The 23,147-nt window shown below is 40.3% G+C and overlaps 1 protein-coding gene across 2 annotated transcripts in view; it reads left to right on the top strand.

Annotated features, from left to right (window-relative positions):
* Window positions 1-23,147, top strand: part of GSK3B (glycogen synthase kinase 3 beta) — a 153,587-nt gene that overhangs the window by 115,957 nt on the left and 14,483 nt on the right. Inside the window, exons 9-11 of one of the 2 annotated variants that reach the window (XM_027878902.1) lie at window positions 6,720-6,815; window positions 16,535-16,573; window positions 18,943-19,129. In XM_027878902.1, coding sequence (XP_027734703.1) covers window positions 6,720-6,815; window positions 16,535-16,573; window positions 18,943-19,129 — 322 coding nt within the window. The remainder of the gene's footprint in view (window positions 1-6,719; window positions 6,816-16,534; window positions 16,574-18,942; window positions 19,130-23,147) is intronic. The other variant, XM_027878901.1, reaches the window with a different exon arrangement.

Below are 23,147 nucleotides of genomic sequence, written 5' to 3'. Positions count from 1 at the left end.
CCTATTTTTAGCTCCTGCTAGCTATTCCAAATGTTAGGTTGGAATAATCCATCACTGGGATATCTCAAGTGGGTAACCCAACATACTCATTAAAATGTATGCCCCTACTGGCTTTCAAGTGACATCTCCGTCAGAAATGTGCTTGTTTTCTGAAGCAGGTACAGTGGCAGTGTGGATTTCATTAGCGGCCACATAGGGAAATTATGTGCAAGTAAATACTGTGCTTCAGAACAGTCATCCAGTCCTGTACCTGATAAATTCTTCCAGCAGCCTGGGAGGGTTGCAGTTGCCACTTCCTTATTTAAAATCCACTGTGCGAGATCCTGCTGAATGCAGCTTGAAAGAAGGAGCTCTTAGACCTCAGGAGTGAGTTTGTGTTTGAGGTTTGGTTTTTTTTTTTGGGGGGGGGGGGGGTTGCAGTCAGGACAGACTCCTTCATAAATCTCCAATCTTGTGTGCACAGCCTGCAGTGAAGCAGTGGTGTCTGCATGACTGCCGTGCTCCCTGTGAAAGATTGGCAGTCTGGGGGTGTTCTTGGCCCCCTGAGCTCTAGCACCTTTCCAGAACCATCAAGGTAAAACTGGCTGGGATATGCCCCCAGACTAAAACATTTTCAAGCATAGTTCCCACAGACAGCTGTTGCTCTTTATTCCCCCTGCAAAAAGTAAATCTCAGAAGTATAATTGTTCTGTTTCTAAGATAATTATCTCCTGAAGGTTTCTGTTTAGTACCTTCCCCCTACTCCTCAAAGAAAACATATTTTCAGAAGAATGAAGCATCAGTAATTGTCTGAGCAGCCCTGGACATGGGGAGGGCAGCATCTGCCAGTCTGCCTTGCATTTTCTTTACCGGAAATATTTTTCCATATGCTGCTATTTAGAGTATATGAGATGAATCAACTAACTTGTGAAAACTGCAGGAAAGGAACGGGGGATGGGAGGTGGGGGTGGTGTTCAGTTTGAGTTTTTTGGTTCCTACTGCACTATGTGATTATTACTTGCGCCAAAACTGGCATTTCATGGTAATTTAGGAGGAATAATAAAATATTCTTCCCATAGTTCTCTGGGTAAGGGGGAGCAAGGGGAAAAAAATGTATGAAAAAACAAGCCCAGTAGTATCAGGAATCCTAATCATGTGTAACTTTTTGGGCTCTTGACAGTTTTACTGAGCCTAATGCTAAGTATAGACTGCAATTATAATATATGGCTCATGCTCAAATGTCAGGGTACTATTTTGGGCTCAGTTTCTGAAATAAAATAAATCCAGTCGCAGTAGTTAATGGGGAGAGAGGAGCCATCTCTTCCGGGAGAATAAGCTGTAGGAGAGTGTGTTTCATTTTATTGGATGTGGTCCTGTGCTGGCAACCTACCTGCATCTGACACGGGCTTTCACATGGGTGTTCTGTCCTCAGCCCTAAGGGAAGTCTCCTGGCATTTTTTTATCCCTGATGTCCCCCCACATCACAACTTGGCTGTTTCTGTGCCTCATGTAATTCATCACTTCCACTGCTTGCAGGCAGGCAGTGAAAAAAAAAGTTGATGAGCAATTATATTGATGTCAGCGATGACAATGGGTTTCCTCCTATTCCTGATGTATAGCTCCTCTTGTGCTTGTGAATAGAAGAAGTCTCTATATTTAGTTGGCTTTAATTGTTTGACAAGGGAGTGTTTTTGAAAGGAAGTGTAGATAAAGTGGGTAAGTTTATTTTGCTTTCTACCCCAAACCTCTTGAAGTATTATTTCAAGCTGCCCCATGTTTACTGCTTGAGATGTCTACACCGTAAGTTTTTTAAATAACTTTGGCACACCTCTCACAACTTTCTGAAGAGGTGCAGTCATGCTTGCAGAAGTATTAATTATGCCATCTGGTAAGCCATAAACATCAGACTTTTAGGAACATGTTTCCTATTAAACTTGCACAGTTTTCTCAGGGAAGATCACTACAGCACTGCAGCCCTGACTTTGTAGAGCTTTCTGATTTAAATATAACCACTTTCTCCCCTCTCTAGTACAGTCATTACCAGCTGGAGCTTCTGAACCCTTGGTGTCCTTACGCTTCTAACTGATTTCTACATTTTGGCAAAGGTTCAGCAGTAATAATGGCTGTCGTAAAGGGCTTTTATTCCACTGGGATTTGTTGAAACCCTTGACAGTTTCCTTTTCCTCTGCTATTGCAATAGTGTGGGTTTGGTCATAAATGACTCAGCGCAGTTTTGCATAGTGAAGCCAGGTGTGGACAGCAGCTGTCTTGGAATTGGGGCGTAACTAAGGTGTCTTTTGGAGCTGAATATCATCCATCTTTTTCTCCTATGGAAATTTGATTGCAAGAACATAAAATTAATATCTTTATGCTATTTGTAATGGAGCACAGGGCCTGTTCCAGGTTCATAAATCTCCCCTTCTTGTTTGGTAAGGAAGACGTTACTGTGAGCTGTAGCTTGTCTTTAATTGCAGGAGGATACATACCATTACCCTTCCTTCACAAACCCTGTTCTTGGAATAAAAATTCTTTGGGGAACTTCATCTGTTACAGATTAATGTCAAGGAAAAAACTTGTCAGAAAATACTGTGAAACCTGTCGTGTTCTATTTTTGTCCCAGGAGAATTGAAGCAGTGTCTGCCTTCTCAGGATGTGTATTCTTCAGTTAATCTTAGTAGCTTATGTTTCTTAATTTTTATTTAAGAGATGATCATGATAACAATTGCAAATGAAGAGCAACTCTAGTTGACCTGTTATTACCGTCACTTGCAGAAAGATGCCTTGTAGTCTCATGTAGACCCCACTTCATTCATTTGAAAGTTTAGTCTTCATTCCTGTTACAGTTGATTCCATCAGACATCTTTATTATTACAGTACTTACTTTGGTTTTCTTTTTTTAAATGCCAAATAAAATGAAAAAAAAAAACCCAACACTTTTTCCTTGACAATACCACTTTTCATAAGACTCTCCAAGAAGTAGAATAGCGTGTGCTACTCTGCAATGACCTGAGTAATTCAGTATTGGACCCTGTGTCTCTTAAGAGCTCACTGACTTTTACAGGGTCAGCGGGGATCTTACAAGTGTACAAAATCCGTGAAGGGAAGGCGCAAAGAAGAGGGAGCCAACCTCTTTTCTTTGGCATCCCATGACAGGACAAGAAGGATGGCCACAAATTAAAGCACATGAAATTCAATCTGAACAAAACCAGTTTCTGCTGTCAGGATGGTAAACACTGGAACAGGTTGCCCAGAGAGGCTGTGGAGTCTCTATCCCTGGAGATACTCAGAGACCATCTGGATGTGGTCTTGGGCAATCAACTCTTGACAATGCTCCTTGTACAGGGGGTTTGGACTGGGTGACCTCCTGAGGTCCCTTCCAACCTCAACTACTGTGTGATTCTGTGAAAACTCTCTCCAAGGAACATCTGCTCCATAGTATTTTCAGAGTTGATATAGCAAGAGCAGCTGTTTCATGGAGTAATTCTGCCAAAAATGTGTGAAGTAATTTATGCTTCTCCTTTCCATTTCAAACAGAAAGAACAGTCATATATATGACTTTTTTAAAAGAAGAGATTTGACCAATTTTTGCAACAGATTAAATGATTGCTGTTACCAAGGTTACTTAAAGGTATTCCTAATATACTGAAAACTCAGTGTGAATCAATGAGGTACAATTTCAAAATAATGTAGGCAAACAGTGTTGGTGTGTTGAGGAGTGAGGAGAGATCCACTACAGGACCTCTTCAAGATATGTCAACTACTGGTACAATTTTACAGTTTATTGCTTTATTCATCCCACTCTTCTGGATTGCAATTTGAATTTTGACACAGTCTTTAAAACTTCTTTCAATCTACTTCCCTTTTGGTTTTTGGATGGGTTTCAGGGTGTGTTGTTTTGTGGTTCATTTTTTTTGTCCTTCGATCTACTTGCAGTACAAATTGGAAGCTCACTCTGGCTTTACGATCCAGGGAGAACAAAGTAAATACACTGAGTAGCTAACATAAGTCACTTTTCCTTTTGTGCAGTTATTTCATGTGTCAAAGGCTGCTGTGTAGCTGAAAGGTCAGATGATCCCTTCTTTCAGCCACCGTGATCCCTCTTCAGTACCTGCTTGTCTAATCATTCATGACACCTTAAGTGCTGTTTCTTAGATGCCTGTGCTTTTGCTTAGGAATTGCTCCCTCACATCATCTGGATTCACAACTGTGTTTCTAGTGAAATGTGTGAACAGGCACTGTCCATGGCTTCTGCCGTGGTATTGCCCTTTCCTATCGAATCTGGATCCTCTCTGATGCTAAAGGCATTCTTTAAATATATTTGCACTGTGTGGGCTCCTGTTCTGAGCAGCCTTGGCAACTGAGCCAGTTTGATGAATTTTGGCTATATTAAAAATAAATCTACTCTTTGCTTCTTCTCAGAAAAGCTGTTAAAGGAATTTTTTTGAGGAGGAAAGGGGTAAAGAAGGTAAACATGCTTTTAAAAAAGTCCTGTTTATATGAGGGAAGCATGAAAACAGCTTTTAGAAATGGTGAGAGAGCAAGCTGCCTGTCAGTTTTCAGGAAGTTAATTTAAGTAATCAAAAAAACTTCCAAGGTTTTATAAATTACTTTTTCCCTGAATTGGGGTGAAAATAATATTTGGGGCTGTGAAACCCCCTCATCTTTTACAGCGGGAAAGCTTTGACAGTGATGGTCATCAAAGCTTTCAGAGCAGCACCATCCTGGCAGGGCTGGCAGCTGGTGGCTGATGCTCTGGTGGGTGCCAGACAGAAAACAAGAAGAGAAAGGGAACATTTTCTTGTCAACTTTTTTTTCCTTTGAAAGTTGAGCACAATGTATGGAATTCTGCAAACACCTTCTTTTTTTACCACCTGAGCAAAAACAGCATTTTCAGATATACCCAGAAAAACCTTCTGTCAGCTCTGAGAGGAGCCCTTGGCTCTTGGGGTTTTAAATCCTTGCGAATGCTGAGGTGTACAAAACGTGATCATTCATTTTGTACAACTTGTTCGTCAAATTTGTTATCTAAGAAGCAACTGCCTGAACAAGTTGCAGGGTTTATCTTCTGCTACTACTCTTTGTTTAACAGGTTGCTTTGTGAGTAGGATTTTAGTTTGTGTCATGCAACTCATATTTTAAATAGCAAAGAGATACCAAGTTCTTTTCGTAATACCTGATGATAGTTTCTCTGTTACACAAACTACTCCAACAGCAATTACCTTGCTCTTTTACCTCTTCACTTGACTTTGTAGAGTGCATTTTTGTAATTTCCACTCTGCTAACAGTATGAAAATGTACACAGATACCAGAATTTGTAAACAGATATTGCTGCATCAACCAATAAGGCAGAATGCCTAATGTCATATTGTGGATCATTTATTGCCTGGTGGTGACAGTGCAGTCTGATGAGATGAGGTGATAACGTTATGCTAATCTGTATGGCAAGAGATTTATCACGGGGCCAGATTAGCATGGCTACAGATTTCCTATAGGAAGGTGAGCATGAGCTCAGCACAGAGGAGCAACTCCTGCCTTCTGCCATCTCCTCTTCTCTCTGCAGGGCAAAAAGATGCCCAGCAACTGGGTGCAAGCAGAAAACAACAGGATTTCGTGGACATACTTTGCAATTTTTATATATAGCTAGAAGATAATGGCTGTCTCGCACTTAGTGCTAACTGAACAGAAAACGCTAATGCCATATTGTCTTGCTTATTCCCTCAAGGGATTTCTAAAATCCTTTCAAAATCTGTCCACCTCTACAAAGAGATGTACAGTTATGTTATTTCTCATACAACTACTAATTTGCATCTGTAAATAACATTGTGCATATTCTGGGAATTAGAAATACAACTTGCTGAAAGTAAACCGAGGTGCTATGCCTTTTTGATGCTTCCAGGTTAGATTTAAACTACATCTGTCTTCCATGTGGAAATACTGAGGTAGGGAAGTACCACCCAAACCCACACAGTGTGGTTTGTAGGATGAGGGGGAGAACCTGTCTGGCTTGGCTCAGCAGTAACTGGCTGATCCTGTGAGTTTGTTCATGACTTGTAAAATCAGTCTGTGCTACTGGTCTGATCCTTAATCAGCCATATGCAGTGAACTGCAACCCCTGAAGGTGTTTGGTGGTACTGTTTTATAACAATCTAATTAGAGTGAGCTCTCTTCCCTATTGAAATATCAGTAAGTTTGAGAAAGATGCTTGAATTTTGTGAAAATATAGAAGATAATTAAATTTTTAACACTGGACTTGAAGCGTGAACTGAATTGCCAGCAAGTGACTCCTGACGTTGGAGCAAGGGCCACTAAGATGATGAAGGGACTGGCGCGTCTGTCAGATGAGGAGAGGTTGCAAGAGCTAGCTCTGTTCAGCCTGAAGCAGAGAGGGCTCAAGAGGGTCTCATCAATGTGTATAAATGCCTTGTGGTGGGAGGGAAGAAGAAACAACCAGGCTTTTCTCAGTGTTGCCCACTAACTGGGCGAGTGGCAGAGGCACAGGGTAAAACACATTTTTTACGGTGAGGGATGGTCAAAGACTGGAGCAGATTGCCCAGAGAGGGGACCTCCCTCTCCTGGGATCAGAAGTTTTGTTGTTTTGCTCTCGAGCCTATATTAACTTACTAGTTACACAGCTTGACTTCAGTTTTCTCAATGTCTGACAGGTTATACTTCAGTCTTCATTACTGTATGAATCTGAAGCGTATCTAAACAATTTGCCTTCTTTTCTCTCTCCTGTCTAGGTTCTGGGAACGCCTACAAGGGAGCAAATTAGAGAAATGAATCCAAACTATACTGAATTCAAATTTCCTCAGATTAAGGCACATCCATGGACTAAGGTGAGTCTATATGATCTGAATAATAAAGACATGGGCTGAAAGTAAAAATTCAAGGAGTTCAGTTTGTTCAGTAATTTGATTGTTTTCAGTCTAAACTGGGTGCCTTTGAATAAGCTGGGGACCTGCAAACTTTAGATGTAGCTGGGGAGAAGGTATTGAAGGAGTGCACTGTAATATATTGTTGGTCTGGGGTTTTTGAGGTTGCCTGTAGGTAGGTTATTTTTGGGAGGTGGGAGTTGTTTGTTTGTTTGTTTTTTAACAATGGTGTGTGTGTGTGTGTGTTTATAGCAGACTGCAATATATCTGCATCCTATCATGGTATAAATTGATATGCACAGAAGTCACATACAAATGAGAAAATGTTCCAGTGATACACATGACACTTTTGTGATACTGTTACATATTGTGAAGAGGGCTGACAGTTACCTTCTTAACTGCTTCACTTGTAGATAATATTTTATTTGTACTCCTGTAGTGGTGCTGTTGAGGGGGGTGTTTTTTCTTGGAGTTACTTCTTAAGGTTTGTTGTTACCTAGCTTTCACAGGGAGACACCAATGCAGTACATGCAGACAATATTATAACCTTCATGATCAAAAAGGAAGCTGCTAGCATTGAAACAAATACATTGCTACACAATTAATCAGTCTTCCACATATCAAGGAATGATGAATATTTGACTTGGGACAGAGTAACAATCATTTAGTTAGCCTCTTGGGTGTGGAATAAATTAAATAGTGAGTCTTAAACAATTGAAACCTGTGTAGTTAATGTTTTATTTTTGCTGCTTGAGGAACATCTGATATAGTGACAGTGTATTTTCATCATATCTCAACACTCAGATTTCCTTCTGCTAAGAAAGCAACATCTGTGCATGGAAGGGTTGCATTCCTAGCTGAACAACACATGGTTAGGTCAGATTCTTTTGGACCAAATGCTCTGTTGTGGTAGAAACTCTGAATAAACTAATTAAAGCTAATTGATAGGAGACCATGTACATGATAGGTACATGTCAGGGCAGGTACTACACGTCTCTGTTTTTGCGATAGAGTCTCCAATGAGTCATGTACCACTTGAATTCTATTTTCCCCCCTAATTCCTGGTTTGCATTTCCATATCAGAGTTATTTTCTGTGTGTTGGTTAAGTGATGTGTAATAGTATGGGAGGTCAGTAAATCCAACAAGGCTTTATGTTAACAAGGGAAAAAATTAAGACAGAAGTCTGGGAGCGGTCTCTTCAGTTTTGAATTGCGTCATGATAAAAATCACAAAAATAAGTCCAAAAACCTTGTAGCACTGAATATTAGGGTTGCATCTGAATTCCTGCATTAAAGATGTCTGGATTAGAGGGGGTTAAACAAATATGCAGTGGAGTAGAAGTGCAGAGATGTACTGTAGAACACAGAGTTAAGCATCTGATCTGTGCAACTCATCTTATGCCTGAATAGTCTTAAAAATCATCTGTATGCACTTGATGATCTCTTATACCACAACATTGATCTTTTGGCAAATGGAAGCTTCAAGAAAAGATTGAGACTTTGTCCTATTTATAAAGAATGCTTTTGGGTTGTTGTAAAGGATCACAAGTGAAATTAAGTCAATTACAAAGAATTGAGAGGAGGAGCTTGCCAGATCAAATCTGCATTCTCCATTACTGCACAATAAGTTTTGAAGAGTTGTGCTTGCAGCATAGCTTCTCATTCTCGAGTCATTCTGCACACAGCTCTTCCTGATGTCAGCTGGGTGTAGAATAGGATTTAAACCAGTTAATTACAATTGAGTTATGTGATACTTCATTTATGAGATCTGTACTTATTATGCAAATGCTAAATTAACAAAATGGATTATCCACCATAGTGTTGGTAATGATGCTTATCTTCTCAATGTATTACTTCTCAAGATCCTTCCCTTTCAGCATTTTGAGCATGCTGAGATGTGAAAGATTTTAACAGTAATATGTAGAATTGGTATTTCTCACCCAGTTGTGTTGGGATAACATCTGATGACATGTTAGTGAGCATGTGCAATCCTCTTGGAGCTTCTGTATCTTAGAATTGAAAAGCTTGTGAGAAAAACCTCTTCAGAGCTCTGACTTTGAAAGAAAAAGAAGTGAAAGCGCAAATGTTGTTGCTGGTTCTTTGGTTTTGTATTGTTTTTATTTTTTGTTTCAAGTATGTATGTAACTGTAGCGCTACAGGTAGTTTCCAACAGGACTTGAACTTTAGGTTGCCACTTTGAAGGAACAAATCCTTGCCATATAAGCTAAAGAATTGCTGAAGATTACAGTTGGAATTTTGAGCACAAGCTTTGTGGAAATCTGAAGTCTCCCTTCATAGATCCATCTTAGATTTTTCAGTAGAAATGGATTAGTATCATCCAAATACAGTATTGATATGCAGTGGGATGTAGTAGTGTGAAGAAAGAGATCTCAAATTAACAAGGTTTAGTCTTTAACCCTTTCTTCATAGATTATGAAAGAAGTAAAAAAAACACAAAAAATATATTTTTCTGTGCTACAGCAGTAATGTGCATGTACAATGCAGACTGTTTTCAGACTGGTTTTCAATCTGTGGACCATTTGAGATTGAAGTACTTTTGTAACTTAAAAGCTGGAATCTCTTGTTATAAAACATAGAGAGGCCTCTCTCTAATCTCCAGTATGGTTCTTTGTTGCCCTAGCACCTGTGTGGTTTTATACCAGTTTATGTGCATGAGGCATATGATGATGGGAGTTCAGCATGTCCTTGGCTAGCCAAAGAAAAGGGAATCCAAACTTTCCAGGAATCTTTCAAACCATTCTTCCAAAACAGGAAATCTCTGGTCTTTTCCTCTGGCACCCCAACCCTACAAGCCCAGCCTTAAAGGGAGGAATCTGGGACATTCTGGTTCTTTAGCCAGGGGGTCTTCAGAATACCAGTGTGTTGAATTTAGTAATGCAGCTGTTCTTTTCATCCAAACCTCCCTCTGTTTTCACTTTGTAAAGAACGTTTTGTATTAATGGAGGTGCATTCTGTGGCTTGTCTGACTTGGTCTGTGAAGTAAGTAGCATCATGTTTTAAGAGAAGCAGTTCAGGGGTGTGAATAACTTTTGACTGACTGATAACAGTCAGAAAAAAATAGATACTCTTTTAGACACACAGTCACGTCTTCATGTATATCTTGGTTCAGAAAACCTGTCCAGTTTTTCCAGTGTTATCAACTCGTCAAATAAAAGTTACTATCCTTTCTGGAGATTCTGTTGCTGTCATTTTTACTAGTCAGACTTTAGCTTGTGTCTTACAACCACCTAAACTCCTTGAGCCGTCTCTGTTCCTGGGAGTGCAGTCTGATCTGTGCTACCAATCTTTATACTTGTTTCTCTTCTTCTGACTAAGCTTCACCTATAGTGTACAACTGTGTGACAGGACAAGGAGAAAATCTGGGATCAAGTGCAAGGTTGTAAATCACAGGGCTGTTGAAGTTCATCTTTGGCACTGAACTTTCTCTGAAGCTTCCAACCCTTTTGGAGGGGGCAGAGACAGAGGGATAGTTGACAAAAGGTCTAAATGCAGGCTTCATAAGCTTGTGGTAGATGTTGCTTACCGAGGCCCCATTGCAGCTGGTCTTTATCCTGGCATTACTCAGAAGCTACCTTCAGGTCTCAAATCCTTGGGGTGATGACAAACGACGAATATGCTGTGATTATTTCCAGAAATAAGTAAAATACTCGTCTGTGACAGCCTGCCTTTCTCCTTCCATTTGATTCTCATTTGATTAAGACAGTAGTAAATGTAATATAATTACATAGTTAAAACCCCTTCTGTGTGGGGGAAATGACTTGTTTGGATTTCCCCCCCTCCCCACCCAAGGGTACTGCCACGTTTGCCCGTATAATGGCAGTATAATGAAATGTGTACATATATATATATATGCTGTAAGTACACCCATGGTTCGTGATGGCAGAACCATACAGCAGGTTGTAACAGCAAAGGTGGTTTTCCTCACTCAAATCTTAACCTCTGCCTTGTCTCCCTTATATAGACAAGGAAGCAGCTTCCACTGCAGGCAGCTCTTAAAAATGGACATTGAGTTTCTTCAGTGTGCTGTGGTTTGGTGACCTTTGTTTCTGATGTTCTGAAGATACTTGCAAGATGGTTCAAACATGCAGGCATTTTTTAAATATACTTCTGGTGAGATAAATTTGAGTGTACTAAAGAGAATGCCTTGATTTGCCATCCCCAAATCTATAGTTAGCTGAATAGGTGTTGGAATAACAATTTTCAAGGCAGCATTGAGATGGAAAAAGACGAGTCATTTGTCTAACAGTGGAAGAGAGAGGGAGAAAAACAGTCATGTCTAGATTGATTTTGAGCATCTCTGCCCTTCTGCTGTGCACTCTTGTGGATGAATACATGAGGACTTCTCTCTGCAACACTTTGCCTTCACCATGAAGTCGTGGGACACTAGGTCAGGGTTCCTCCCAGCTTTGTAAGCACTTACTTCTTTTTTTCCCATTATTTATACTGTTCAGAGTGCTCTTCTGTCTGTCTTCAAGCCAGCAGAGGAAAACAAGATCTAAGATGAAATTAGAGATTGTAGCTCATCCCTTCTAGCACTTTACCAAAGCAGTTGGCCACTTCTGGCTGCAGCTTAAGTTGTGCAGAATCATGGTTGGCTGTGTTACAGAGTAGCTTTGGATATTGACTTTAGAATCCATGATTCTGCCTGTATTATGAAATAATTTCTGCTAATACTATAAAATACTTGCCAAATATTTTAGTCTCTGTATCCTAGTGCGTATGTGTATTCTTTGTATGTGTATTAGCATTTACTTTGAATATTGAATATTTCTGTGCTTGTCACAGACAGTCCTGTCATCTTCCCCACATTGGGATCGGAAAGTAGAGGCTGGTCTCTTTCATGAGCATGTTTTTCCACTCTCCAGAATCAGTTGCATGTCTTCATCCTGTCCTATTCCTGCTCTCCTTGTTCTTGTCTAGTTCTTAAGCAGATTGTTTTGCTTGTAATGCTTCCAAAGTGACTGCTCACACTGTAGATTCAAGGAAGAATACCAAACAGTAAAAGGGATAAACAGACAGCTCATTTTGTCACTTCTAATTATGACTGATGACAAAAGAAAGCAAAAGCACTTTTGTCAGAAATCTTGTGAATGGACTTGCATTTGAATTCAAGCTGAAAATGCAAACTCTTTTTTCTGAGATTGGAGTCTGATCTTTTGTAGAGATGCAAAGGTACAGTGGAGATGAGATGTTTCTTTGGTTGCAGTTTCATCATTGGCATTGAGTTAATCATGGAGCAGGGTCAGTTCTCCACCTCCCACCTGCATATTCCTGATATGCATTACAGTTTGCACAGTAGCAAAAACCTCTTGAATAACACAAATGTTCAGGATTTGCGTCACCTTCTTTACCTGACTGACCATTCAGCCCAGACTGCAAGTGTTAGAACAAGGGACAAGGGCAAATGTGCATGGCCAGAAGGGCAGAACTGTCTTTTCCAGCATGAACTGGAGGTGATTTGTGCCTGTTGTGAAATCATGCCATGACCTCTTTCTAAAGAGTGCAATTCTGTTTTTCACTTGGTGTGTAATGACTTTCCAAGCAAAAATCGAAACAACTCTGCTGGAGAATAACTTAAAAGGGAAAAAAAAAAAAAAAAAACCACAAGTTTTTCTGGCACATTCATGTTTGCCAGTTCCTTTTGTAGTAGCAATGATTTTTGACAGTGTAAATCTCTTATCTCCATCTAAAGCATAAGAAGCCAGGTTTGCTGGGTGGTAAATTATCCTGCCTCTGCCCAATTTGTGTGCAGTAAAGAAAGTATCACTTAACAATAAATGAGTGAGCACTAATTCAACATTAAGAATTGATTTCCATCAGTGCAACTCTGAAATCAGATGTGAAGTTTAACATGTCTTCTGCAATGTACCATCTGTTTAGCCATCACATTGCAACACGTCTGTCTTGGCTTTTTGTAGCGGCTGTCCCAGTGAGGCTGAGAGCACTTTCAGAGGTATGTTTTTGGGGGTTCTCTCTCAGAAGGAGAGCTGTTTGTTCTGCTTAGCTTTGTTGCTTTCCTTCAGAGCTCGATAGAAGCAGAGCACATGCACTGGGTAATAAATGCTTGCTCATTCTGTCTCCACCAGGTCCACAGTGGAAAGAGCCCAGTAACAAGTGTGTGGTCTCAATAAGAAGTAGCTTTGGAGACAGGTTCCTGGTCCTGTTCCCAGTTCTGTGTTGGCTCATTTGTAAACCACTTAACCCTTCTCTCTTTATTTCATTTTCCCCCATCTAAGTGCCATCTGACAGGGACTCTTGATTAATAAGGCATTTACTGTTTCCGAGCTGCTTTTTAGAGAAAAATGTAGGGGGATTTAATCAGAGATGGAAATTGGGGGGCTTATATATATTTTTTTTTGATCACTCCCAACACCAGTGCCTCTTTTGTGAGCTTTTTTTAACCTTCATTTTTATCATGTAGTTTTTATGCACATCAAAATAGCCAAATGTTGTATTTCAGAAATCCCAATCTGAAATTCTCAGACCTTTGGAACGAGACCAGTCCAAAGGGCAGAGCTTCTGATGCAGCTTTGAGGTTTTTTGTGTCAGGTAGAGCTCAGTGCATAAATTGCTATCTTCTGTGTCTTTTCCCTCTCCTTTTGTACTTGTGAATGTGTCGTGCTTATCATAAGCCTTATTGTGTTAAACTTGATCAAAATACCACTTCCTATCCTAAGGTCATAGTAATCGTATTGTGTGATTGCATTTTTAAGAAGTTGATTTGAGGGTTGTGTTCTACATCACACTTTGCTTGTAAACAGTACAAGCTTTTGGTTGAAGGGAGGAGCTTTCTCTCTTATCTAACATTCATGTGCCATAAAAAATGTGCTTACAAACCGAAAGGAGGTGTGCACAGACTGTCAGCCTTGAATTGGTGGTGTGGGTGGTTCTTGGCAAAGCTCATGAGTCTGAAGCTGGTGAGGAAATTTTTAACCATGGTGTCACCAACTTGATGTGTTAGCAACAGATGTCATTTTCATAAGCCTCTGCTCTCTTAGGGAGCACAGCACGCGGGCAGCATTCACAATCTGCATGCAAAACGCACAGTGGTTGATGGCATGAAATCATGTCTCTTAATATACACTGGCTGGAAGAGCACCTTGGTGTCACATTGTGAAGCTTTGGCTTTGGGGCTCAATTAGACCAAGACGAGCTCCGTGTTGTGCATGGAAAGTTTGTTTGAAGAATGTCAATGAACTGAAAGTCAGAGCAACCATTCTGGTAAAACAATACTTAGCTCTTGCCCCATGTGGTTTTATTTGAAAGCTGAATGCTGATGTGAGTGAAGTGAAATAGGAGAATTCTGTGCTTTCCATCCTTTTTCTTTTGTCTCTCCATGTGTGCAAAAAAATAAAATTCAGAAGGGGAGTGAACTCTGCTGCACTCATAGGAACTATTTCAGATTAGTAAGGTAAAATGTGACCACTCTGCTGGTGCAAAAAGACTTCATTTAAATTAAAGTCACTAGGGGATGAGAGCCACATAGTGCACCAGGGGCATTTAAGCCTGGCAGTCGTTTTTGAAATGTTGAGGGTGGTAGTAGTTCCAGAAAAATTAAGGGGGAGTAACGTTAAAAAAAAAATTACCCTGATGGCAGTGCAACTTGAAAAGGAGAGAGGAGTATGTCTGGCCTTGCTGACTAGCTGTTATGGTCTGTCTGTGTTTGAGCATCACCAGCATGCCTGAACAAAAAAAGAACTTGCACTGGTCTCTCAGCTTTTTGGTGAGGTATAGATTTATTGGGGGAGGGAAAAACCAACAAAAGCACCAAAAGCTGTGGCTTTGGATGAGTCAGCATTTCCATTTGACATGATCATTCAAGAGATTTTTTTGTAGCTCATCCAAAAAAAATCCCAAACAAACAAAAACCAGCAACCTGGGTCTCAGCCTGAAATTCATTTGCTTTGCGGAAACAAGAGGTTTTGAGTTATTCAAGTGCAAATTTTCCTTCAAGAATATTGTATGTAAAGCCTTTTTTTGCATTTGTTTATCTCCAAAACAGGTTCATTTTTTAAAATGAAAACTTGAGCCTTCGGTCCCTCCTGTGGACAAATAGCCTTACACAAGGTCTTGTTTCATTTTAGAAAAATGAATTGTTGCGCCGGTGGGGTAGTATCTGATTGCTTTAAAAGTTCCTGTCAGTGTTTTATTTTTTATTTGGTTTTGGGTTTTTTTTTGTTTGTTTGTTTGTGGCCTTGCTGTGCCTTTTGCCCGGCCGTATTTAGTCTGCATACTAAATGTTAGTCTGCCCAAACACTTTGTGCACTTAGCTTTTTCCTTTTTTTTTTCTTTTTTATTTTCCTTTCTCCTTTTACTTTCTTTTTTTTTTTTTTTTTTTTTTTTTTTTTTTTTTTTTTTTTTTTTTTTTTTTTTTTTTTAAATTTTATTTTCTTTTGCTTTCACCCAGGTGTATTTTAGACCGAGACAGACTTTGCTCCAATGGGCCGGATTTTAGTCCGTGCACTAAATTTTAGTCCGCAGACTAAAAATAATCCGCGGATTATTTACTAAATTGATTCCCTCACTGAGAACTACAGAGACTTAAAACTCCTGCTGAGACGTACGTGCGAGGGCTTCATGGCTCACAAGTTCCACTGTCTATCCGTCCTCCCACCCCTTCCACCACGGAGCATCAGCCCAGCATTGCCTTGGCGTCGGTGCCCCGTGGCATGGAAGTGCTGGCATATCCGTTGCTGTGGGCGGCAGCCGCTCGTGTAGTTCTCCGTGGGTGAATTGGGCAGCTTTCCCGGTGGAACTGTGTTGAATGGGAAGAGCTGAAAGACTGCAGAGGGTTTGGCTTTTATTTCTTAGGGCATTATTCAAAAGGGAGGTGGGAGGGGACAAATTGAGGGGAAAACAATTTCTTAAGTAATGGGTGCGACGGGTATGAGGGGGAATAAACCCGCAATAGAAAGAAATTCAGTCCATACCCGCACTCCTGAGGTGGTACGTCCAGTTCCCGAAGAATCCTAAAGAGATAATGCCAGCAAACAAAATCCAGTGGCGGGGGAAGTCAATCCAAAATGGAGAATAATCCGCGGCGGCCTGAGGTACTTGTAGCACACACAAATTAAAAGTGTCCAAATTTAAAGTACAGATCTTTGATTTTTACTTTGTCTTCAACACAAATTATAAATGGCTAGGGGTTTGGGTTTTTAAAAAAAAAAAAAAACCAAACAACAACAACAAAAAGAAACACCACCCAAAAGTTTACATTGTGTGTCTGGGACAGATTTACAAGTGGGATGAACCTTTGGAGACTAACTAATCTGGCCACATGGTTCTGTGGACGTTTATATCCAGGACCAAGGACTGAAAATTCTTTGGGAATTTCAATTACCCTTTTAGTTCAAGTTAGAGTTTTGATTTCAATTTTTTTTATTTTTTTAGTAAATGCACTGGCATTGGAACATAAATTTCATATAGAAATGTTTCTATACTATGCCTCACCATTGCACAATCGATTTTTTGGCATACACTGTGGTGAAGTTGGACTTGCTGCTATGGAGACTGATGTTTAAACTTTCTATTTGTATAAACATTTACTATGTCCCCCACAACATGGATTTCTTATAATATTGGCTATATTTTTCCTTGCTGGACTATTCTCTTTTGGATTGACTCCCCCTGTTTGGATTATTTCACTGCATTATCATCTTTAGGACTCGTCAGGAACAGGACATTTCACCTCAGGAGTACGGGTATGTACTTAAACATTTTTTCAAATTACTAGGCCTAGCCTTGACAAAAAAAAAAGAGAAATGCCAGAAGTGCAATATTTGAAATCAGACCGCATCTGTGAGGTAGCAGCCAGGCAAATGTAACACAAGGTGGTGGAGATGATGTGGGCGCAGACCTGTAACTTGCTTCATGTGGTAGTCACCACTTGTTGCAGGGGAAGGTCCTGTGAGACCTTCTAATTCCCCCCTCCCTCCTCCCCTTCCTGGTTTGAAGCAGTTAGAGCAGAATTCAGGAACTGTCTATCCCAAGTGACTTTACTCCAGATATAAAGGCAGGCTGAGCAGTTCCTAACAGGAGTTTAGAAAACATTGTTATGGTTTGATGGACTTGAAAATGAGGAGTTTGAGTGGACAAGCAAGTACTCCTTTTACAGATAACAGATTTGTGACTGTCTGCCTACTAATTTGCTCAGCCTAAGGGCTTGTGGTCTTTACCTTAAGGAAAAAAAATGGTTTTCTTTTTAAAATCCATAGTGGCTGTCACATGAGCTGTTCTGAGGGGAAAAAACACAGCTAAGGGTGAAGTACTTAAGTTTCAAGCTCTGGTAAATCAAGCCTGTTAAAGTATCACTGCTAAGGTGCATGAGGGACACCTCAGTAGTTTTACCTGATTTTCAGTATAAAACAACTTCACTTCTGTGGGTTTACCTCAGGACATACTCATTTGTGCTACTCACTGTGGGGTGGGGGGCGGAGGGGAGGGAAAGCCACAATGTTGTCTGGTTGTTTTTTTAATTGGAGACAGTCTTAGATTTTGTTCAGGTCAGGCCGTGACTTGGGAGTGATAATTGTATCCATTGTGTGCTGTGGCCAGCAATCTGAGCTCTGCAGGCAGCAGGCACAAAGCAGCTTCTGCTGCCCCTTCACATAACCCTACATAGATGGCACAGTGCTCAGTAGAGGTTCTCTGCCAGCAGTGTTAAGCTAAAGCCTTTCTTTTTGTCATTATAGGCCTTGTGCAAAAACTTTTTCAGTTTGTTTTGCAATAATCTCGTAATAGGGATAAAGTCAGCTCGTTCTGTACCTGTCTCCTTGACTCCCAGAGTCAGGATTCCTTGCCATACCAGTTAGTACAGCACACACTGCAGCAAACCTGGGTGCTCCTTATCCAGTCGGGCACCAACGGGATAAAATTTCAGTTCCTGCAGAACTTGTCATTTGTGTTTGATTCTCGTTCAAGAGAGCATATATGTCTGGTTTAAAACCTACCAAAGGAGTGCCTGTGCAAGTTCCTTGTCTGTGATTAACTACCATGTCATACCTTTTTTTTTTTTTTTTTTTTTTTTGCTCCTTGGTGCTGCGTGGCTTGAGTTCACCTGCACTGGTGCAAAGGCATTTTGGATTAGCTCAGTTTTTACCAAAAATGGTGGCATCAGGACTTAACACTCGTGCCCACCCTACTCCCTTTTCCCCAGACTGCATATCACCTGCAATGTAGCAAGAGGCAAATGCCTGAGGAGGCTATCCAGGTCACGTACATTATTAACTCCTATTTTGCTTATGATGTCATGAGAAAGGAGGATGGGAGTGTGATTAGCAGTGGGTAGAACCCTCCTTAGAGGTTTAAAACAAAGCTGCAGTGAAGAATTCCTTTTTGTAATCACTCAAGGTAAAAAAATCTGTTAGAGCAAAATAGTTGGTTTTCTTGACACAGTTTTCAACTGTCCTTACAAATACCAAATGTGCAGGAATTATCCCAATAAACTTACACGAGTGACTTGCCAGAATAAGGTCACAGAAGGAGTAACTTGCAAATTGGAGCTAGACATTTCCTGCAACCCCACCCATGCTTTCCTTGTTGTTCTCCAAAGTTGAACAGCAGCCTCCATAGCAACAATCTGACCTGCCTGCCTGCAAGAGTCTGTGTTAGTAAGACTTCATTCACTAGCCAGAAAAAAAACAACCCAGAACCGTAGCGGGGCTTTATTATATTTTTATATTCGGTGAATCCTGCTCATTTGAACCCTCCTCCCCACCTTCACTCCACCCCATATGCATGGCTGGTAGCACTTGTGTGTGTTCATCATGATTTTTGAATGAGTTTCCCCTTCATTCTCGAAGTTGTTTTTCCGAGTGCGCTCTCATGAAGTCTCTTGCTGGCATTGCACCTTCACTCTAGTGCAAGACATTGCAATTAACCCTTTCTCAACCCCAGGAACTGGATTTACCCCTACTTACTGCAGGACTTTGATTAGCACAAAAAGCAAGTTTGTTCCAGCTTGCTGGGCAGTGAGAGGTTTAATTGCGCTGACTTGCTTCTGGTCAACAAAGAAAAGAAGTGTACCCAGACAACCCGTTTCTCCTTGCTTGTTTTCTTGTTGTTCTTTTAGGTCTTCCGGCCCCGCACTCCACCAGAAGCGATCGCGCTATGTAGCCGTCTGTTGGAGTACACCCCCACTGCCCGCCTGACTCCCCTGGAGGCCTGTGCACACTCTTTCTTCGATGAACTACGGGACCCAAATGTCAAGTTACCAAATGGGCGAGATAAACCTGCACTCTTCAATTTCACCACTCAAGGTAGCCTGAGAGCATTGAAGGATCACTTCTTTAGGAAGAAGCGCTGGGATGAATGTTTGTTGTAATGCAGATGTTACTCCCTTGAAAGTAAAAATCTCTGAGCAGATGAAATGTCATTAAGCAGTTGCCTAACCAACTGTCCATTTCAAAAAGAGAGAAAAGGGATGTGGAGTTACAGGGCAGATTCCTGGTGCCTTCAGTTCAAATTTTGTGTTGAAGAGGGGTGTTATTATTGGATTGCATCAAGAAGGCTTACATTTGCAGTTCACTGTCTGCAGCCTAGCTGGTGGCTGTGTGTGAAATGTCACAGTCAGTGGACCATGGAGGTTAGATTATCATTTGAAGATGATCCTACTTCTTCATACCTGAAAAACCATAATGAAGTAGTAATGCATGTTAGGTTTGGCAGGGAGGTTTGTAGTGTTGCTGCCCATTTTAGTTCTGGATGCAAGGTAAATACAGATGCTTTAGTGCCCAGATTTTATGTGCTGTACAGTACAACTGGCATTTGATTGACTCAATCATTTAGAAAATGTAAAAATGATGGACAACTAAGTGTTTTATTTGAAGCCAGGCTAGTATTAAATTTTAAAACCATTCATGTATTTTTTTCCACAGATGTCAGAAATGTAAAACTGATATCCCTCTAGAATAGTTTTGCCTGCCAAGACAGAGAATGTGAGAAGTATGGCATAAAAATATGCTAGTAATTAATTTTGGAGCACTTTTCCTGTTTGTTTTTTTTTTTTAAAGTGATTAGCTGCCAATTCTCACCCTGTGGGCAAGAATAGTTCTGTGTGCATTTTCTGTTGAAAGTCTAAAACACCTTTTGGCTCAGTTAGCATCAATATAATTTTTCAAACTCTTTGCCCCTCTGCCAGAATGTGAAACAGAGCCCTCTCCTTCAACATGTGGAATCCTTTTATATTAAAAAAAAAAATATATATATATATAGCTTTGTATCTGTACAAAGGAGTATTTTAAGCTGCCTAGAAATACACTTTTAACTTAAGTATTGAAAATACTAAAACATTTCCAAAGCATAAACACATTAAACTGTTCAAGTAAATAGCTTGTGCTTCCAGGTCACTGTCCTCTGTGCTGATTTTTGCATCTCTTATAAATTTAGTAGTTATGCTACAGGTCCTTTCATGTATTCCTGAATTGCTAAGGCTGTCTTCAGCAGCTAAAGTAGTTTTGATCCCACTGTCTTAATACAGCTTCACCCCTATTCTTTCTGAAATTATTGATTAATTGTTTTGTTATGACATTGATTTGGCCTATCTACTACATGAAACAAGGTTTCTAAAAAGGTTGGAAGGCTCTAGAGTGAATCTATTTAAAAATCCTTAGGGGAAAAACAGGAGTATGTATTGGGAACGTGTCCCTGATTCCCCTCAGGTGGTGTAGAAGCTGCTGGGTAAGCTACCCTAGTGCTCAAAAAAATTCAAAGCTGCTATTCCCATCCTAAGGAGCTGATGTGCTCTCCTCTTGCACAGTGACTCCTGCGAATGGCAAGGGAAAACAGTTCCTATGGAGCAATTTCCCTAAGATAAAAAAAGCAAGTCATCAACAGGTGCCAGTTTTACCATCTGTAAGGGAAAGGCAGAACACAGAGTGGTCATTAATGCATTTCCAAATAAGCTGTGTTTCAGGTGACCATAAAAACTCAAAAAAAATAACCAGATTTGTTTTAAAATTCATAAATTAGCACAGTGATTTTAGTAACTGTGTAATAAGTAAATGTGCAGCAGTGAGTCTCATGGGGCACCAGTCCTGACTGTGAACTCAAGATGCGAAAGAAACTTTTGCTCCTCCTGTGACTACTGTGCAGACCTTGTTCTCTAGTCCTTATCATGCAAGGTCCCACCAAATTGGCTGGTCCAGAGCAGAAATTCCAACTGGGAAACAGATCAGATCATTGGAAATTGGATGATGAATCATTTTAAGTCATCTGTAGTAATTTCAAAAGTAAAGAATCATCCTTTTGTTTTAAATGGCATCTGTTTTCAACAGACAATATTAAGTTTTAGAAGTGTTTTATTTGGCTGTATCCAGTTGCCTGAAACCCATGAAGTAGGAGGTAGCTGCGGGAGTCTTGAGGGCAAAACTGTTAGAAATAGTAACATAAATTCTACCGTTAATGCACTGGATTGATTTTCGGATAGAAATTAAGCGTCACTTCAGTTCTTCTGATCTGGGCACTGGTGCTGGTCAGATAGTCTAGGAGAAGAGCAGGGAGAGTATAGGGGAGATAAAGATCATGGTCTTTGACTGCCAGCTATAGTTATGGAGCATGTGGATGCTGACTGTATTGTAGATATGAGATCTGTGGAAGAGAGTGTTATCTAGTCATCCTGTATGTTTCTTTTAATGTGAACAAATGTTATGCACCAATTGGGTTTTGAAAAAATTATTTTGGCCAAGGAATCATCTCCACTAGCCACAGAGCTGCAGTTCAGTGGCTGTTAGACCTGCAAGATGGAAAGCAATTTTTCTCTTAGAAGCTGAATTTTCAAACAATCTTTGAAACGATTGCCATTTCAGTGATTGTGCTGGGTCACAAGAATGTCACTCCATATTGGCCATTAAAGGCTGTAAAATTCTTTCTGTGACTCAACACTGAGGAATGGTTATCATGCTTCTCGATGACAGACTACGTTTTTGCTGAAGGGGAGTGGGGTGGGGGGGGTTTTGTTTGGTTTATTTTTTAATGACCCTGGCTAACACAATACAAAAATAATTTTCCCAGGGAATTCTTAGAATTGATATATCACATGTAATGATACTGAAAATGAGTACTGCACCATTTGCCAACACCAGGCATTTTGTTGTGTTTGAGAATGAAGATGATCTGGTCTTTAAGTAAAACTGGACATTTTCATTCCTGCTCTTTATTGGAGATGTTAACTGACTGCAAATGGTATGACTTGATTAAGAGAAAGCCAGAGGGGTTCTCCCAGCTGATGTGAATGGAAGTTGGGTATTGTGAATGAACTGTGATGGCTGCTCTGTTCACATCATGATATTGAAAACTTGTCTGGATTGCCTTGACTATAATACCTTCTTGCTGCAGTATTGGTTGTAATTAACCCAACCTGGAATTGCATGTTTGATTTGGATAATCATGCTACAGTTCAACAGCTTGTCCAAATACTGTGTGGGAAATCACTGAGGATTCTCTGAGATTCTCCACACTCCATAAACTGCAGCTTTCTCCCCAGTATTGCCATGTCTCATCCTTACAGGTGGCATAGGTGCAAAAATACACTATAACAGAAGTTCAGACAACTTCTCAAGGAAAGCTGCTAACAAACTTCAACTGAAAGAGCTCAATTTACTTTGGTTGTTTCTTGTCTGAATCAACCTGCTCCTCTTAAGTGAAGCATCAAGACATTCAGAGCATGCTGAAATTAGGAAACTTCATACCAAGAAAGATAATGTAGGGTTTGAGAAGACGGGAACAGGGTCAGTCTTCGGGTCTCTATGAAAGTGTAAGGTAGCTTCAGAGAAAATGGTTGCACTTGCATTAAACACAACAAAAAAATAGTATTATTGCCATAGCTGGTGCTGCAAAGGGAGGAGTTCTGACAACATCAGATGAGAGAGAATAAGAATGGGGTTGAAGTGCCCTTGCAAGGGTGTTGTTCTGTCTGATCAACGGGTTCTTTGCCTACAGCAGTGTTGGCAGTCTGTAGCTGCATCCTCAAGGCACCTGTGTAGCATTGGAAGGGAGCAAATTTGGTTTCCTTGTCATTTTAGCTCTGCTTTTGTTTGGGTCACAGCCCTGTATTGCTTCCAGGAAGTAATGCAAGGGAGATGGGGATTTAAAAGAGCAAGGTAAAGAGTACATTCCCAGTAATAGCAGATTTGGGAAACAGATTTGGCATTTTCTAGCACAGAGCAAGATAGCATTGAAGTATAGGTTTATGACTAGTGTTCCACTTTGACACTTTATGATTCATGATTCTTCAGTTTATTTTTCCATTTAAAATACAGATTTGCAAATTCTGCTTAA

This window comes from Empidonax traillii, unplaced genomic scaffold, assembly GCF_003031625.1.
Source record: "Empidonax traillii isolate 1590-97213 ecotype Southwest subspecies unplaced genomic scaffold, ASM303162v1 scaffold46:size3806547, whole genome shotgun sequence".
Classification (NCBI taxonomy): Eukaryota; Metazoa; Chordata; class Aves; order Passeriformes; family Tyrannidae; genus Empidonax; species Empidonax traillii.
Note: the sequence above shows the minus strand (reverse complement) of the source record. Positions and strands in the feature narration are given on the sequence as shown.